The sequence below is a fragment of the Corticium candelabrum genome, chromosome 16 (assembly GCF_963422355.1).
Source record: "Corticium candelabrum chromosome 16, ooCorCand1.1, whole genome shotgun sequence".
NCBI lineage: Eukaryota > Metazoa > Porifera > Homoscleromorpha > Homosclerophorida > Plakinidae > Corticium > Corticium candelabrum.
Window position 1 is genome coordinate 4,471,568 of NC_085100.1, and position 19,110 is coordinate 4,490,677.

Below are 19,110 nucleotides of genomic sequence, written 5' to 3' on the forward strand. Positions count from 1 at the left end.
ATTTCGTACTGTCCAGGTTGGTCAATCATAACACCGCTGTTCAGATAATAGACCTTATTGCTATGCCTTCTGATAGCTAAGGCAATAAGGAAGTATCACAGAGACAGCTTGAATAAATAACAGTCACTGTGTGAATACGTACCCAAGACATTGGCTGTGTCAACTAGCTCTCTGACTTCAATCAATTTAGCATGTCGAGGGATGGTGAACAACTTGTTGTGTGCTAAGACATCAGTAAGACATTAGGTGTTGGTGTTTCAGAGACCATTTCTTGTAACTCACTCATCCTCATTGTTCTTCTCATTACTGTTCCATTGCAAACTACGCATGATGTGCCATCTCCCCCACAGACACCACACCTGTCCAGTTTTACTCTTGATCCAAGCATGCCATTGCAACCTGCAGGCTATTCACAACTGATGATTAGTAATAGACGATGAAATCACTGGTCTCACATACCCTACATATTCCGTCAACGCATATATCAGATGAACCATCTTTGCAGGCAGTACCATCCACAACTGCAGGAAGCTGTTTTACTAAAGGATAGCCTCTTGCCTTGCAATTCAACATGCATTTATTTGGAGCTAAAGTACAGAACAGTCAGAGTACCTGACCAATTGTATATTTTCTATCTGTCATTGAACTCACTTAAATCGACGGGTATCCATTCATAGTTGATGTTATTGACAGGGTTGTTATTGAATTGACTGCATTGCTCTGATCTATAGTCAGGCGCATTACTGGGGCACCTCTGCGCATAAACAGACAACTATCAATTCAAAAGCAGAGCGTCTAGAGCTGGTACGTGTGTTAACACCGTCTAATTAGTTTTTGACTTTCATGTCACTAACAGGAACAACTCATTCGCACCGTCTTGGCTAGCAGATAAACAGGTAACATGCAAGACCCATATGGAAACTGATCATGCCTTGATGTCTGGTTGTGTTCCAGAAAGCAATTAAGCAACAGCCATGATAACTTGAAACGAAGATGAAATTAATGTACTGACCTGAAGTCCGGAACAGGAACGGAATTCTTTTGGATTTCCCAGGCAATTTTGACTCCTGAGAAATACAAAGGAAATCAACACTTCTACACAAGTGGGTGCTAAGACGACTGCACGTCAGACGAATATACCAACATAAATTGCACCATCATCGAATGAGAAGACATAGAACTTACACAGCAAAGCATGATCTAATTCTCGATTGTACCCCCGCATCACAAGTTCTTGAGCAGGATGTCCAGTCCGACCATGATCCCCACGTTCCAAGAGCCGACGTCTAAAAATTAAACGAAACGATTATGCTACCTGTACTTCATTAACAATGCAGCGTTTGCAAACTCGTTGAAGAGAACAGCTAAGCCAATTTACTACATCATGCACTAACTCGTTTTGCAACACTCATTTGCCCTTACTGCTTCTAGACCAATTCACTAACAAATATAATGCACCAGAAATAGAATACAGACTGCGCGATGCAAACTGTCAAAGAGTGAGCTTAGACCATCTGCAGACGAACTAGCTAGCTAGACTTGAACTGTGAGGGTATGCCTGATAGATAACTATCCCCACACCTCTGGTTTACCGTTTGTCCTCGCTGTGATGACACTAGAAATATGTTAAAGCTGGTCAGGAGTACAACAGCTAGAACGACTACAGATTTCTGACGCATACTCGTCCTCCTTCTGCAAATCAGTAGAGACTGCCCAATTGTGCGGCGAACCTCCTACTTATGACATATGACACCAGTCTACTTAGGGGGTGTTATATGAGATCTTGATCAACAGATGATAAGGCGGTGGGTTGGTGTATGTATGATATCCGCTAGGGTGCCGTGGTCTATACAAAGTACCGAATATAACCAGAAAGTGTTTGTCCGCAGGCACCGATTACAGAATCGACGAACAGCGGCGCTCACACACACCAGAAGCTTCTTGCCTTTCACAGGTCTGTCACGCACTAGAAGTGTATCTTACGTGTTGTAATGCTTACCATAAATTGTACTTACTAGACATATTATCTAGTGATGTAGTCAATAAACTGTACAGTTGGCTTTGACCGTTTCCTTGTACTAAATGTGTCGCTGTAAGCCCGCAGGCAGTCAACTGTACCTACATAGTACCCTAGATGGGTACTATTGCGGTTTGACAGTATTTCCTCACCACGTGTGAATGCGTATTTGCTGCACTGTAATTGGACTGACGCCACTCAACACCGCGGTTAGTAAAGTGAGTATAACAGTTGTTTTAGAGGTGATTGCTTGAGAAAAAGGTTAATTAGCTACACAGGTATTGTTATCAGCTGCTGTTCACCGCTTGGCGATGTCAAACCGCCCAGATGTTGAATTTGCAAAGTGTAAACATACGGGAGCTAGATTCAGACAGTATTTAATTAAATCAGTGGATTGTGGGTGATAAATGTTTGACAGTGGCTCATCCTGCTTTTACAAGATTGAGGTTACCAAAGATGTGTGCGTGCGTGCGTGCGTGCGTGTGGTGTGTGTGTGTGTGTGTGTGAGAGAGAGAGAGAGAGGGACAGACAGACAGACAGAGACATACGTATACAGACAGAGTAGGGGAAGAGGGAGCCTAGACATGTACTTACATTTGAGCTATGTATGTGCACGCTCATGCACGCCAATACTACTAAGTATAGCTCATGATGACTGTCACAAACCATTATCTCACTGCCTCCTGCATGGATAGGGATGCTGGCAGATGCACTCTATAATTATGGTCAAGATATGTATTCAAACCCACATCTACGATATCGATAGTCACAGGCTTTCTTGCTCACAAACACACACAATTTTTTGCAATCAGTACAGTGTACCTGTAGAATCCCACATCAAAACTACTGTATATATCACTTCAATAATGGACGCATAACAGTTCTAATACAGTTGTGATGCAATGTAAAGCCATCTGCTGTCTTAGGCAGCCTACTACTAAAAATGCTGATAACACTGTTGTCTATAATGAACCCCAGTGGGCTGACAAATCTACAATCTAAACTTTAAACTTGATGATTTCTTAATGTGAAAGATATATATCACTGCCTTGCACATTGTTCCCCTGTAGTAAGATGTCGAAGTCGCAAGTCCCAACTGCTTTTCCACTCCCGAACAAAGTCCTCACTCCCTACCACCCATTTTGAGACAGATTGGGTTCCCATAATCAGATACCTTCTGTTTTCTCTGAAGTGATGACAGTCACAAAGGCTTTCAGACCACAGATACATCGGATAAGTGGTAGGATCCAAGTTAGGTTTGTAACTATGTACAACTTCAAGATTGTATCTGATCTGAGACCTGAGTCTAATCTTGTTGCTCAGTCTTGCACTGATCACTTCATAGAACAGACACAAGTATGCATGTTTATCATCTAGTGTGTGTTATCGAGTGATATCTCACCAAAGTCACTACTACAAAAGTAGTGTGCTCTGCCCATTGCTTTATTGCAGGGTGGACATTTGGGTATACCAATAGGAACTATAATGTGTACAAAGGGTACATTACTAGCAGCTAACAAGGGTCTTAGATTCCATACCTTTCTTAGTCTCACTTCCCCTGCTGTCTGCCACTGCAGTTAGAGAAAAGACCATTACAAACAAATTTGATCATATAATATGGCAGACCATACCGCTGTTTTGAGCAGAGCCTCCCTTTGTTGATACAGCCCCTGATAAAACATGGGTCATTTCATATACCATCATTTCACCAAACCCAATACCTGGGATTAAATCTTTTCCACTGCGAACGTTGCCTTTGGGAAGACTATAACTGTACCTCACATTGCAGTTTCCTGTTCTTATGGCAATCAACTAGAATGCGACGACAAATTTGCATCATGTAAAGGAATACATACTAGATGACTTTAGCTTACAAATATCAACAGCTCATGAGTAGTTGGACCTTCTCCACGAATTGTTTCATGACTGCCCCTTCTCTCATAAGCTAGGGAAGTCCCAGCAGCCCAAACTGTTTTTGATGGTGTGACTGTCAAGTTGCTGTTAATGACCATTTCGTCATATCCAACACTTACAGCTGCACGTAACAAAACATGGCATATGCCATATGTTCAGACTCTGCAGTCATCTTACCAAAGTACTTCTGACTGCAGCTGTTCTGAACTACCAGACTTCTGACTTTCTCTGGTATTGTGAACAGGTGTATGTACCGACCTAACTCTACACATTATCCCCACAGCGAGACATAAAGTAAAGTGTGGTGGTTCAAACGGCATCATTTAGGAAACTTACCCTTCTGCGCTAGAGTTTGAGTTTTGCTTTTATGAACCATATTGCACTGGGATGCATCACCATTACACACACCACACACATCTAGCCGAGCCAATGACCCCAGTCTGTTGTCACATCCTACAGGCTGCATATTTGATAGTGCAGATTATATACTTGCAAGCAAGAATTCATTCTTTATTTATACCCTGCATTTACGTTGAACACAAACTCCACGATGTCCACCTTGTATAGCACAATTTGTGCCATTAGATGCCCATAGGCCACGAAACTGCCTCAATCGAGGATTCTCACAGTAGACAACACAAGGTTGCAAGTCACCTATATAAATATTTGCAATAACACATACATATACCAAAGCTATATGAGAGTCTGATATTACTTCTGACAAAAGTTATCCAATCACTACCCAGGTCACTCTGACATTGTCGATAAGAATAATCAATATTACCTCTGCAAGGCTATGTAGTTCAAAGCAAAATTATGATGTTGTTGCACTAGCTAGAAAGCGATACATAAAGATAACTTACTGAAGTATTGCACACTTCATACTGATGGCTTTCACCTTGGCATTTAAATTTTGTTCTCAAATTAACACTATACACATACCATATGTCACCACTACAATGTAAACTACTATTTGTGACTATATTCCCTGTACAGTATAATGAGTCAAAGTCCCATTACAATACAACAGCAAAGACATTATGCTGCTGCACATCCTGATTTGTATTACCTGGTACGATATGAATGTGAGGTAACAATGCAGAATCTTTCTCTTTGTGTGATACCAATTCCACAAGAATGAGTGCATGGGGTCCAGGGACTCCAGGGGTACCACTGTGGCAGACTCTGTAACTGCCGCTTTCTTCTAAACGTTTGACCCATCTTATAATGGAACAAACATCAGAATTACAAAAAGATACAAGTGCATCTAGTGGTTCAAATTCCTCTATGACTAGTGTATTGTATAAAAATACCCACACATACATAATATTATGTTCTAATAATGTACATACACTGTACTACAATCACTTCAAACTGGTCAGTTATAGCCTGTTTGTCTGTAAAGTGTGTTTTCAAACATTAAACTCTAGTACGTCACTGCAAAACTGCAATTTGTCTTGTGTGTGTGTGTGTGTGTGTGTGTGTGTGTGTGTGTGTGTGTGTGTGTGCGCGTGTGTGTGCACGTGTGGTGCGATAGTTCAGTTGGTTAGAGAATCATCTTATGGAGTGTGCACATCCGGGTCTTTGAAGGGTTCCAAGTTCAAGTCACAGTGATGGCGAGCTATGGTGTAATTTCATTAAGCAAAAAACTAACACACATTTGCTTCTCTCGACTCAGGAGTATAATTAAGTACCTGGTCATTAACTGGGGTCTTAAGCGGCCATCAGCTGTGATGTGACATCAGCCACTGGGGTCCTGGTGAGACTTCGGGTGCTCACACCACAGTTGGCTTCACAAGTCGGTGCTCCTACGAGTGCCTGGCTCCAGGAGTTTGCTAGCGCAGGCCCAGAGTTCCCTGAGTAGCGCACAGGGCCCAGCTTAACAGCTGGGGCGTGACCTCTGAGAGGCAGCTCCTCACATTTAGGTGTGCGTGTGCACGTGCATGTGTGTGAGTGTGTGTGTGCTCGTGCGCGTGCATGTGTCAATACATATATTTCAAATACAACAAAATTTCCTCAGAAAACTGAAAAAGCAAGCTAAAGTCCTTTACGTCATCGCTCACTACCTGAGTTAGACCTCGTATGGGAGTAAAAAATTACAAGAAATTATTTTACAACAAACCGACCATCGAAATCAACATGTCTAACCTAGAGCCTATTGTCTGATGAAATCATAGTTTCCTGATACACGTAATCACACTTGTGCCTGTCTGTCTAGCTGTCTGTCTGTCTGTCTGTCTGTCTGTCTGTCTGTCTGTCTGTCTGTCTATCTGTTCCTTGACTGCTATTGTTATGCATACGTAAAGTTAGCGATTGTTATTGGTAGAGTAAGAGTTCAAATATAACAATCTGTCTGTCTGTCTGTCTGCCTGCCTGCCTGCCTGCCTGCCTGCCTGCCTGCCTGCCTGCCTGCCTGCCTGCCTGCCTGCCTGCCTGCCTGCCTGCCTGCCTGCCTGCCTGCCTGCCTGCCTGCCTGCCTGCCTGCCTGCCTGCCTGCCTGCCTGCCTGCCTGCCTGCCTGCCTGCCTGCCTGCCTGCCTGCCTGCCTGCCTGCCTGCCTGCCTGCCTGCCTGCCTGCCTGCCTGTGGATCTGCACATTCAATGCAAGTGCATGGGTTGCGGTTGTGGTTATGTGTCTCACTAATTAATCACTTTGTCCTACACAACTCCCGCCTGTATCACACACAACAATCCAGTACTGTAAAAGAGTCTACAGAATCTTGATCACCTTTTCCTCAGCTTGCATAGTTCCAAAGCACTGCAAGAGACCAATCAATGACAGCAAAAGCAAGTAACACGACATAGTTGTCCCATAAAAGACACGAGGTCCACTCAATAGCCAGATGCTTCTCAGAAATGCGCAATCTCGACTTCAGGCGATGAAATCCAATCCTCCTTCGGACACAGCCGCCACGCGACAAGGTATAAATGTAAGACTGGCCTTGGCAAACAAACTAACAAGTAGGGAGCTCAGACAACCACCACATGTATGCTTTCCCCACGCAACACGTCATCTGCACAGCTAGCAGCATTTTATTACGTCTTACTGAAATCTATCCAATATGCAAATAATGTGTCCATTAACTGCGTTTGTCCGTGAATATGCTAGGTCAATGAAGTCATGAAACAACTGTACTGTAACTGTTCAAAATGAAACGCTTCAAAATTTAGACATACGTAGAATAGTTTACACATACAGAATTACGTTCTCTGTTATCTAGACTTAGCTGTCTTTGCTTTTGAGATGTGTATGTGTATGTGTGTGTGTGTTTTTGTATTGTATGTATCCTCTCATTTGTGAGAGGCTACCTAGTGCTACATACTATACGTGTACGAAGAGCAATGTGTTATTATTTATTATATAGCATCCGGGACCTATGGTTGTCTACACGCTTTCTCGTCGTAGGGCGACATGGACGCCTCCGATGATTTGCCTCTTTCGCTTCCAGTAAGTTTTTGTAAATGTGGGAATTTATAAGAATATGCATCCTGTTGCCTTCTGTATGAGCATGCTACGAAAGCGCACAGCTGCGAAAATTCGAGGTTTGCCCGTAGCCATGCATGTCAGGCTATAACTAGTGTGCTTACAGATTAGACTGAAGATGGTGCATAAGTTAATTAATGGATATTGCAATTCTGTAGGTGAAATCAATACTGGACCATTTTACGTGCCCTGTGTGCTTCTCTTTTGTCAAGAACACTCACATTACTCCTTGTGGACACAAATTCTGTGAAGGATGCATCAAGGAATGTATCAACAGAAGGTTAATTTTTCGTTAGCATAAATGTTAGAGCCAGTTACGGTCACGTGACCGTGCCTTTGTTATGTAGGCATAAATGTCCATGTTGTAATGGCCATGTGGCTCTAGAACAGCTTATCAGAGATCATCAGCATGATGAATTGCTCGGTTGGAATCACTTGCTGTTTTTATTTATTAATTAATTAACTAATGATATGCATTGAGGTATAAATGACTCATATATAATAGAATTAGGTATAAATTTGTCAATAATGACAATTGTATTGATTAGTTGGTGACTTGCATATGTATCATTTGATACATCTGTTTACTGCAGCGCTTTAGGCCACTCCAAACAATTTGCATTTTCTGGTTTGAAGCTCCTCAAAAATTGATGCAGATGGTTATTATTATTACTTCCACCAAGAAGTTTGTTTCATCAGCATTTGTTTGTTTGTTTGTGAAATTTACTTAGTTACATCTACTGAATAAACAGCATTGTATCTGCAGGCAGTAAATGTTAGCTATGTACACTTTTTTGACACCATATAGATTTGTATCAGAAAAAATCACCATCAACTTCATGATGCAAGTAATCAGCCAAAAACATGCGGGCGTGGACCAGAAACTAATAATGTATTTGGAGTGGCCTTAAATTGAACACAAGGTGCATGTTTGTCTATAATTGTGACATATTATCATAACTGTGATGAAAGAGTGAATTTTGTTGTAGTTACAAACAGAGCTTAAAATTATGTTAATAATGTTAATTGTCTTTTTTCAGTAAAGGAAGTAGTCAAGTGATATTTTACCATTGCTAATCTAAAACTCTCTGGTCCCAACCTGTTCAGATAAGTGGCAGTACTCTACTGTTAATTAAGATATAAATATATGCAGTGCAAGAATGCATGTGTCTGAATGCTTGTGTAGCTGAACAGCATACAGAATGAAGTTGATGTTCACTCATGGTATGCCATCTTGATATGGAAAATGTTTGTGCAAGGCAAACAGCTTGCCTTGATTATATTGAAGCCAATGTACAAGCAATGACTTTGATAGAGATGTTAGGGAAGATGTCGGCAATGTAGACTGTAGTTTACAAGTACAGTACAAGACGTACACATAGTTCAGACCTTACGACATCTAAGTGGAACTTGATTTCTGCTGTTTATTGTTTTATATGTAATTATTACCACCAGAACACTAATGTAATCTGTTACACGGCCATTGGCAAGAGATGGAGGATCTCCCTGCTTGTGCAGGCAGTTTTGTAGCTAGCTGTTTATTAGAGAAACTTTATGCTGCCTTTATATTGGACATTCTTCAAATGGCTGATCAAATGAATCTACACATGTTTTACGTGATGGACATGTCAGGTAAACCTTTGCTGGCTGAAGTAATTTGTTCCTTGTACTATGCTCTCTGGGGAAGGGAGAATTTCCATAGGTAACAATTTCTACGAACAGGCATGATTACATGTATCCAATGGAATTTGCCATCAGCGACTGATGTAATCATGCATGCATTTATTGTTAGCTATGAGTGTCTTATAACAAGCTATTATAACACTGACTGATTCTCTGGTAGACTCATTCTGTTGTAAGCTCTTGAATTGAAAGTTGTTCAGTGCTGTAGAAAATATATATACATATATAGGGGCAAACGTAACAACAACGCAAATTACTCTCAGTGTCCAACAGAACAAAAAGTCCTCTGACAGAAAAGAGTCTAAACTGCTATTTCTTTTCAAACAAGCCATACATGCAAGACCTTTAAATCTTTGCAGGATTGATCTTGGCTGAGTATACCGTATTTGCTTGCCTAGTTTAGTCGCCAGGTCCTGAACGATGTTAGGAGAAATAAGTGCTGACCTTGTATTGCTGCCAGTCCACGTCCACAAAAGTGTAACAAGCACGAGTACTTCTACTAGATGTCAATTAAGCTTGCATTGATACAGAAGACACTGACATAGAGTATAATGCAGGCTCAGACTAGAAAATTTATTAGTATTTTGCTATTGTGTTTCAAATTGTCTGGAATTGATATGTGGCATCATGGCATGCATGCATGCACAAACAGGTTTTCCCATTTTTTGTATTGGCACCTGTTGACAATATTAAAGACCAGTAGCTGTCGCCTCGTATTGCTGTGGCCTCATTTGCGGGGTTCCCAAATCTGTTAGATGAAATAGCCACTCAGACTACGAAACGAGAAAATACGGTATATGGCAATGGTTTCTGTTATAAATTTTTCTATTGTATAAAGCAGGAGCATATAAGCCAGGTACACCATTTCTAATCAGTGTTATTTGGTGTATTGCTTTACCATATGAATGGAGCAGATCAGCTTGATGTCTTTCTACAAATGTTTTCCAGAGTTTCACCATGTTTGTAGATTAATGAAAGGGTTGATAGAAAACTCTCAGCTGGAAGCTAGTCTTTTGCTACAAATGTTTTAATCTAAAGGATATACATGGAGAGCACTATTTGATTGAAACCATTAGTTCATAGACTTTTATTTATTGGTCAATATGGATGAAAACATGAGGAGTCCTATGTATGGCTTAGACACACAATCCAGATTTTGTTATCAAACATGTATTTCTTTGGCTAAAAAATGCCTTATCTTTTTTTGATAGTGCTTCTTTAGCTATTAAATGGCTTATCTTTTCTTCAACAGATGCTGATAAAGGTAGACAGATGAGCAGATAAACAAACAATTAAATATACAGACAGACAGTTCTGTATTTGTGTCTCTTTATTTTGCATATGCATTGTGGAACACTAAGGTATGAATTAAACTCTACATGAAAAATGCAGTGATTGTAATGGAGTAATTGTGTAATCTTAATTAAATGACTTTTACTCTATCCACTTTACGTGTTTGTGATTTGATTCTTTACTCAAAGGCAACCACATGACACAATAATAATCTGTATTACAACATATATTACAATATATTATAATTGTTAATACTTGTGGTTGAAATTGATTGCCTTATTCTTTTAGAGATTATATCGAGGGAAAAGGAAGCTGCTGAAAAGAAGTACTTCGAGAGTTTGATAGAGTCAGGTATTTTTGTTATGTTTGCAACAGTATCATCACAGGCAGCTAAAACATTTACATGTTATAGCAAGTGCTAATGCCTTTATGGAGTCTCAATCAACAGGTTCTCGTCCTGTTGCTAAGAACAAGTCTTTTGATCTGTCACCTATTGAAACAGTTCTTCGAAGTATGGTTGTTGTTTATATTCATGAATTGCAACATTTATTTAATGGTGTTTATTTAATAGAACATCTTAAGGAGACTCTAGTGGCATACGAGGAATATCTTGTGGTAGAATAAACATGTTTTTGGTTGTTATCCTGCACTTTCTGTAAGGTTGATTTGGTAGAAATTGCAAAAAGAATGCATTTGCAGTCAAGAACAATGTTCTATTGAAGAACGAAAGAAAGCACACTTTCTTGGTTAGGAGGTCATGATTCTGTTCTTTATATTTTGTATTTGTACATACATTGTGATGTTTGGTTACTACAGTGGAGCCTTGCTATAACGTACCTTGAAATCTTGATATAATGAATCCTTAATATAATGAATCTAGTCGTGATGTTCTAAACTCGTTTGTATGTGTTTCCTTATTTGTGGACTTCTGATATAGTGAACTTGCTTACAGCAAAACCCCACTATAGCACGGTTGCATGTTGCACCGACAACATGTAGATGATCTCGATATATGTAGCAGACAGTATGACTGAGCACATTTCCTGCATTTGTTGTCACTTGCAAACAGCAGCTGCCACCTAACCAGCAGATCTCAGAATGCACTTACATGTGAATCATTGGCCCTATATCATGTCTATTAAACACAAGTGTTTAATTTAATTAAAGCATGCAGAATTTGCAGACATGAATGAAGCTCTCGTGCTGTGGTTTCTGAATGCACATTACAATGTACCGATCACTGGTCCTCTTTTAGCTGAGAAAGCTCGTGAGATTGCTCATTTTTGGGTCACCACACATTTGGTGCTAGCAGTAGGTGGGTGTGGCACTTTAAAAATTGCCTCATCACCTTTCAAGTGGCAGCAGGTGAAGAAGCTCAAGTGCCAGAACATGCCCAGGTGGATGGAGGATGTTATCACTACGGTACCATAGCTGCTGGCTATATACCTTGAATAACGTTTATAGTGCAGATGAAATGGGGCTCTTCTATCAGCTTGGACCTGATAGAACCCTTTCGTAAGAGGAGAAAAAAGCCGTGGTGGAAAGAAGTCCAACAAACATCTCACTGTGCTTTCATGTTCCAACTCTGATGGTTCTGAATAGTGCAAGCCTTTGGTGATTGGAAAATTCAAGAGTCCTTGATGTTATCGTGGTGTCAAATAGCTTGGAGTCACTTATGAAGCAAACAAAACTGCGTAGATGACTACTGAGATTTTCAACAAGTGGTTGCAAATGTTTGACAATCAAATGGTGCAAAAACAGCAAGTACAACCATTTGTTGACAACTTCAGTGGGCATAAGTATCTATCTTTTGAGAGCTACGGTGGGTTGTCTTTTCCCCTAAGCATCACATCCAAGCTACAGCCAATGGATTATGGAATCACAGAAATTTCAAGCACTTCTACTGCAGGTATCTCATAAAAAGACTTCTGCTAGATATAGAGGCTGTGAATGTGGACATACCAACAGAATCTATGAATGTTAGAGACGCTATTGACGTGCTGACAGGAGCCTGGAGTTGAGTCACAGAGAAAACAATTCAAAAGTGCTGGATTTTAAGGAGGCGTTACAGGTATTGAGCAAATGGGAAACAGGAGTGATGTTGATGAGACTGAAGACATCTGGGAAGGCATTTGTGCTGCTGGATGGCAGTATCTAACAATGTGACTCCAGTTACCAGATGTCGTCACCTTTTAGGAGTATGCTAGTGTAGATGATGCACTCTCTACCAGCGAGTATGAAAATGCAGAGGCCATGCAGGAGCAGTGTGCATTTTGTGAGTGAAAATGAAGTAGAGGTGGTGCAGTAACGTTCCATCGAGATGGTCATGATACTGACAGGACAGTGTCACTGACAGCAAAGACGAAACAGACGAATCAACAGTTACAAGAGCTGCAATGGTTTAAGCTTTTGTGATATGTCAAGTGCTACTTGGAATCTTGCCCCAATGGTTGACTGGCTATGCTTTCAAATCTTGAACAGATTAGATCATTTGTTACAGAATCAGCAGTACAAAACATGATTCAAATGTCTATTACAGATTTTTGGACGTGCTGTTGAAACTACTTCATAGATTGGTGTCCATTATGTACGTGTATGTTAATTTTGTTGGTCCACTTGTAAACATTCACTTGTAGGCAACTGACCTTTGGCATTGCATGGCCTTGCTTTCCCTGACTTTTACACAACAATAGCCCCGATGGGTTTGCTTATTATGAACCCTCGCTACAACAAAAGCGATTCTAGTGTCCCCTGCGATTAGTCATATTGAGGTTCTACTGTAGCAGTTATTGCTTAGTAAACCATTTTTTATACAAGGACTAACTACAGTCATTTTGCAAATTTGCATTGTTCGTTAGTTTTATCTATAATTGCATGTGTAGTTTGCTTTAAGTCAACCAATTTGTATCTAATTGTTGTTTAATTGGAAATGGATTACTGCGTGTTTGCGTGTACCACAAATTGTGATTATACACACCATAAGTTGGCATGTATGGAATGTGCAGTATGAAAGACTTCAAACATGTGGTTTATGGACATAATGTACTTGTGCAACTTGTGCATGTTTATATAGCAGAAGAGGGCAAACGTGAACAAGATCGCAAAAGTTCTGAAGAAGAATTTCAACTTCAGAAAGAGAAAATTCAGCAGCGATTTGAAAGTTGTGCTACTATGTTGGCAGAATCATATGATCGGTAGTCATTTTTAGTATTACAATTGTAAAAACTTGCCTTATTATGGTTACCTATAGGTATTTGTCTGAACAGCTGATAGCGCCATCGTTAATTCCAGTAGATGTCTCAATGACATTGGCAGGGCGAGATATCACATTCCATATTGTGAAGGTGACACCAACTGACAGGTAATTTATGTTGCTAGACATAATGCTGTATGTTTCGGCCTGAAGACTTGGATATTAGCAGGGTTCCCTCAGCAAATCTGAGCAGTGTGCTATTTATATTAATTAACAAAAGAATGTTAATGATTGATTTTCATTTATAATTAGCAGTAATTAATTTTGAGCAGATTAATGCAGCAAACATGGTGTACACTGTAATTTTAGCAGGAGCCATAAGAAATGGGACTTCGTAAAGGTCATGGGAATTAACTTAATGAGTAGCATACTCAAACGGTTTGATTCATTCCAGTCTCTATGACTATGGGTGGATGTGTGCATGACTGTGTCCTGTCACGCTTTAGGAATACACAACCAATCACGAAGCAGTATTTGCATTTGCTTGTACATGGCAACCACAGACAATGGACAAAACACCATCACAACCACCAATGAAAGGGTATTTTACTAGTGCAGTTTTAGTCATGCAGGTATGCAGTTACTGGGTTTTGTTGGAAATAAAACCTTCCTGTCTGCATCTGCTAATGGACATCAATCTCTTTCAAAGGCCTACTACATTTATACAGGAATCTAAAGTTGCATAACCAGAAGTGACGTGTATGTTTTGTATGTGATAACTTTTCTTTGAAAATTACAGACTGTTTTAGTGGTGTTATGGACTTTGTGGTCATGTTAAATGACAGTCACTTTGTACGATTTTAGATAGCTTTTTTACAAGTATGGTGTGCTTAGGAACAAAATGGCATCTAAAAGGCATCATACTTCACAACAGTCCTGTCGTGGTTTCAGAAGGCTCAATAGTTATGGAAGCAAAGATGTAAACACAGCTTCAGTTACTAGTATAATACATACTAGACTTGAAGTGAGTTATGAGCAAAGTGACCAATCTGTATTATTAATTAAACAGTTGCCCATGTGTAACCATGTTACACAATTATTTTAAATGTTTCCATTTTGTGTATGTGGTTACCTAGTACTAGTTTACATAAAGCATCCTTAAAGTTGGATTTACATTAAAGACGTAAGGAGGTGGTACATGCTCCTTTCCTGCTCAGTACACGCTCTTGTGTTCACATTAAAACGGCGAATGTAAACACATGGAAACCAAAGGACATATAGGAAACGTGCTATAGACTTGATTTCTATTTTTGAGTCTTGCATCTTGCATCTAGTTAAAGGACACTAATGTAAACACGTAAAGTTTTGTGTTTTTAATGTCTACCCAGCTGTAGTCTTGCACTTCACTCATTTTAACTGAAATGTCTATATTTCTTTCCCTTGTTGTAAGCAGGACTTAGGTAAACAGGAATGCCTGATTAATTAAGTGATATTGACCATACTAAGATCATTTCAAAAGTCTCAAAGACAAAGGAAACATTGCAGATTTTTTAAGTCTAATCTTACAGGCAATAGAGTAGTGTACAAATGGATTTTGGTTTGTGTCTATTATATTTATTATATAATTGTATCATCCAAGTTAATAAATGGCCTTAGGGGAATCCCTGGTTGTAGTGATTAGGCTTAGATCTTACTCTGCAGATGATAAGCTTGCACAAATTTGAACAAACAACAGTTGCTTTAATTCAACTGCACATTGGTGTGAACCTTATGCAGTAGGTATTTCTGTTTAAGAAATCAAGGAATCATTCTTGCATGTGAATAGAAGCAGGGAGCCCTCATTGAAGTAGCATTTGATTTTGGTTTCAGTTCTGAAACTTTAATAATTGTACTGTTTTAGCCTGAACTTGGATTACTGGAGCTGTTGCGTGTGTGCTGTATACTAAGCATTGTTAGTTCTTTGAGATGCTTCAGACTTGCTTAATTAACGTGTGTTAATGGCATTTACTTAATAGGAATATTGGGTCTAACTTTATGATAGGTGAAAACAATAAAACATTTAGAAGTTGCTACGCCAGGAAGTTGTTGACTCTGGTGCATGCAGGTGGTCAGTATAATAGATTTTTTGTGACTGTATGGTGTCATCATGCTGGTGCACACACTTTCAGCATTGAATTGAATGTCCATCAGTTTGAGCACTTATCCATGCCTGCAAATGAAATGTGCCATAAATGTGAAGTTGAGATGTGAGTCCTTATGGCCAGATATTGGCTGCTTATAGTTTTGTGTTTTGTGTTGCTATTTTGTATGTAGTTTTGTTTCTTAGCAATACAGCTAGTAGTGGTACAGAGAGGACCTCTGTAGTGCATGCAAGCTGTTATGTCTTGAAATGAATTAAATAGACTTGCCAGTGATATACTGACTCAAGAAGTAGTTGCTTTTGGTCATTCTTGTATACTTTTTGTCCAGTACTGTGGAGCTGAGGGCAACACTGAAGAGTTTGCTAGAGAGCAGAGGAGAAAAGGTCATCTCAATTGATGAGGTGGAGTTTGTATTGATTAGGTAAATGTCCAAATTAATTATACTGCTTGGATTATCTTAATTTTCTGTCTTCTCAGCCCTTTTGCCAAGGAGAGGGGAGTAAACATTCAGATGTGGGATGATACGATGGTACAATAGTTGTGACTTGTCATTTGCTATAAGTTTAGTAGTGAACGTTTAGGCTGAGAAGTTTGAAGGGAGAGAAGACATCTTACTGTTGGTTGAGGGAAGCAGGCCAATTTTACAACATGGAATGGTAATGAATCAAGTGTTTATGTTGTAGTTTTGTGATATGCAATTATTGTTGACAGAAGCCGGGTAGCGAACTTTGTGCTGTAGGACAAATTGTTCTAGAAAGGTAAAGGTGCTGATTGTTTCATACTGTGCTTTAGTGATGTTGAAATGTTATGTTAGTGACCTTCCCAAAGTTTGTTTTGCAACAACATTTCAGAAAGATGTTGAGCAAATTGTGGACTACTTTATGTGTAAAGACTGCAGGCTTAAATGTCAGACTTGCTCTGTGTTGGTCTAACTCATTTTCTTGTCACTTATTTTGATCATTTTAGGGATTTGCAAACCGTGTCGAGATTCATGTCACAAAGGTACAACTAGGGCAATAATTAGTGTAGCTTGACACAGCTGCATGATGTACTTTATAGGTCACACAACAGTTATGTACATTGCAGGCCATGTAGCGAAATGGTAAGTTTTACAAGAAAACATGGTGTGAGTTGTAAGTTTACGTATATTGATCAATAGTATCAAATGTTTACATGCATGAGCTGTAGATTTGAAGTTGCTTGCAACAGCTGATACAAATTACTTGCAATATGCATGAATGTAATGTATCATTCCATCAATTTACTAGTTATCAATCATTAGAACTTCAGAATGGTTACTATTAGTTGTTTTCATATTCTTCAGGGCTTGTTGTTATTGTCCAAAGAATCAAAAGGTATTGCTTGTTAAAAAAGATCAATAATGCCGTTGTTGGCAACATGTTAGTTGTTCTTATCATCTTTTGTTGTTGTAGTGTCAAATTCAGTCTTAATAGTTGACAAATGGATTACCAAAGTGATTTGTACATTCATCAAGCATGAAATGGCTGTAGAATAATTAGTGCTGAGTAGTCACGTTACTATATGTCTTGTTGTGGATTTCTTGTAGACATTGTCTTTTATTAGTCAAGTAATACAATACAAGTTTGATATTTGTCGGAAACTATGACTGAACTAAACTGTTTTGATGATGGATATGTTACGCTTTACCCTAGATGCAGAAGTCAGCTTAGTTAAGACTGTAGACGTATGTGTGTTGTCTATGTTCAGTTGGGATGCAGATGGATTTCTGCACCTAGTTGCCTTATGTGCTTTTGCACAAAATTGCAGCTTATTTTTTGCACGTGCCAGTTGTAAGAGGGTTGCATGCTTGAGTGCTCCCACGCATAAGGTTTCCAAGTAGATGTTTGTCCAGTGATTGAAGTGTGGTATTAATATTGCAGTTTAGTGGAAATGGACTCTGCATGAACAGACCACGAATTCTCTTCTATGAAGAGAATACCATTGCACATACAGATTGTTTGAATGATATTGGAATAAATTGATGTCTTGTTATCATCGCATTGTTTATTATATCTCAAGAAACATATCGAAAACATACTGTATGCAGTGTTCTGAGGAAGTTGGGGACTACAGCTACATGCATTGCAGCATAGATTTTGTTATTACTGTAATGTGACAACAATTGTCATGGATATTGGTGATTCACGGTCCATTCAATGAATGTAAAAGTAGTCTTCCTTCAGTGAACTCAATTTAAAATCATGTGGAGAAGTGTCGTGATACAGACCTGATAGACCCTTCAGTAACAAGTATCTACACGTTTCTGACGTCATTGGAAGTCTGTTCATCCGAAGTTTTGGAGAAATGGTCAAGTACTTGATCAAGATTGGTACTTGGAATGTTAAATACTCAAGGGCTAGTGGAACAAACTTTCTTGCTGAAGAATTACGAAAAACTAACTGATCTGGCATTGTGTAGTGTGACTGAACGCACTTACCTGGAGCTGGTTCAATCCTTTTTTTCAGGCTCACTTACACAAGCTTCAAAAGGAGTGGGTTTGGTGTTCCTGTGCTGCATTGAAAGTCTGTGAAATCCTTCAACCTTATTGGAACAGCTAGTGTTATGAAAGTTGACTTTTTATGAATAGAGGCGTACTCCTGCAGTGCATGTTGTGATTGCTCATGGTCCACAGAACAGATTTGCAAAGAAGAGAAGGAGGTCTTTCACCAACAGATGGATGAAGTTAACTTAATGGACAAAACGGGATGTCTTACTGTTGTCTTGAGTGTCAATGCTTGAGTGGGAACACAGACATTTGGTGTCTAATCAATGTAACTGGCAAGGTTGGATTGGCCACTTCAACCAGTGATAATGGCAAGAGATTATTGGATTTTGCTCAAGGTCATGATATGATAATTACCAACACTGTGTTTCAACACAAACGTATATACGCAGCTTCTTGGTATCCACACCAAATACTCTTGCAAATTAAGTTTGAAAGACTATGTATATATGTATATTCTTTTCAGGCAGAAACTAGAGTAATGAGGAGCCATCATATTTAATCGATCACAAACCGGTAATAAGCACGTTGCTTTTACACCTTCAGAAATGTAAGCAAAGAGTTCAGATGCCAAGAGTTAATCGTCATGCTCTAGAAGATCCACTTGTATTGAAAATATATGGAGAGAGTTAATTGTTGCCACGGCTTCAATCGGAGCTCTGCGTACATGCAGGTGCAGCAAATGTTGAAAGTATAAAATGGATGGAGTTTTAGTCAGCATTATAAGTACAGTAGATAATCAACTATCATCAGTTGCTCCAGCCATGGCAAATAGATACGGATTCTGTGCAGCTTGTTGAAAGAGAGTGAGTCTTAGCTTGCTTGGATGAGATCTCGCCACAACAGTATTATAACCTCAGAA

General features: G+C 39.4%; 3 protein-coding genes across 6 annotated transcripts in view; 1 reads left to right on the forward strand and 2 right to left on the reverse strand.

The window, feature by feature from the left end:
- The window catches only part of LOC134192220 (A disintegrin and metalloproteinase with thrombospondin motifs 7-like), a 4,026-nt gene extending 2,298 nt beyond the window's left edge, over positions 1 to 1,728 (reverse strand). The window contains exons 1-8 of the mRNA XM_062660932.1: positions 1,593 to 1,728; positions 1,186 to 1,286; positions 1,013 to 1,067; positions 652 to 754; positions 460 to 587; positions 283 to 406; positions 143 to 223; positions 1 to 76 (exon numbers count right to left, since the gene is read on the reverse strand). The exon at positions 1 to 76 is cut by the window's left edge and continues 103 nt beyond it. Of these exons, the coding sequence (XP_062516916.1) occupies positions 1 to 76; positions 143 to 223; positions 283 to 406; positions 460 to 587; positions 652 to 754; positions 1,013 to 1,067; positions 1,186 to 1,286; positions 1,593 to 1,679 (755 nt within the window). The 5' untranslated portion in view covers positions 1,680 to 1,728. The remainder of the gene's footprint in view (positions 77 to 142; positions 224 to 282; positions 407 to 459; positions 588 to 651; positions 755 to 1,012; positions 1,068 to 1,185; positions 1,287 to 1,592) is intronic.
- Positions 1,625 to 17,345, forward strand: LOC134192224 (E3 ubiquitin-protein ligase TRIM38-like). 3 transcript variants are annotated; one of them, XM_062660939.1, is made up of 19 exons: positions 1,625 to 1,954; positions 7,296 to 7,378; positions 7,573 to 7,694; positions 7,762 to 7,838; positions 10,679 to 10,741; positions 10,803 to 10,901; positions 10,962 to 11,005; positions 11,064 to 11,136; positions 13,464 to 13,584; positions 13,641 to 13,751; positions 16,053 to 16,145; positions 16,202 to 16,253; positions 16,306 to 16,380; positions 16,436 to 16,482; positions 16,539 to 16,630; positions 16,691 to 16,726; positions 16,784 to 16,826; positions 17,049 to 17,079; positions 17,158 to 17,345. In XM_062660939.1, the coding sequence occupies exons 2-19, from the start codon at positions 7,343 to 7,345 to the stop codon at positions 17,173 to 17,175; spliced, it is 1,233 nt and encodes a 410-aa protein (XP_062516923.1). In that variant the 5' UTR covers positions 1,625 to 1,954; positions 7,296 to 7,342; the 3' UTR covers positions 17,176 to 17,345. The 3 variants fall into 3 exon arrangements, with proteins under 3 accessions (XP_062516923.1, XP_062516921.1, XP_062516922.1); XM_062660937.1 differs by having other exon boundaries at positions 17,049 to 17,345; XM_062660938.1 differs by having other exon boundaries at positions 13,467 to 13,584; positions 17,049 to 17,345.
- Positions 2,003 to 6,920, reverse strand: LOC134192221 (ADAMTS-like protein 5). Of its 2 annotated transcripts, XM_062660934.1 has the most exons (13): positions 6,659 to 6,920; positions 5,001 to 5,152; positions 4,795 to 4,861; positions 4,647 to 4,725; positions 4,452 to 4,585; positions 4,268 to 4,391; positions 4,109 to 4,195; positions 3,892 to 4,052; positions 3,739 to 3,829; positions 3,649 to 3,687; positions 3,556 to 3,588; positions 3,420 to 3,497; positions 2,003 to 3,354 (listed from the first exon to the last, which is right to left on the reverse strand). In XM_062660934.1, the coding sequence occupies exons 1-13, from the start codon at positions 6,731 to 6,733 to the stop codon at positions 3,059 to 3,061; spliced, it is 1,416 nt and encodes a 471-aa protein (XP_062516918.1). In that variant the 5' UTR covers positions 6,734 to 6,920; the 3' UTR covers positions 2,003 to 3,058. The 2 variants fall into 2 exon arrangements, with proteins under 2 accessions (XP_062516918.1, XP_062516917.1); XM_062660933.1 differs by having other exon boundaries at positions 3,649 to 3,829.
- Positions 17,346 to 19,110: the final 1,765 nt, after the last annotated feature.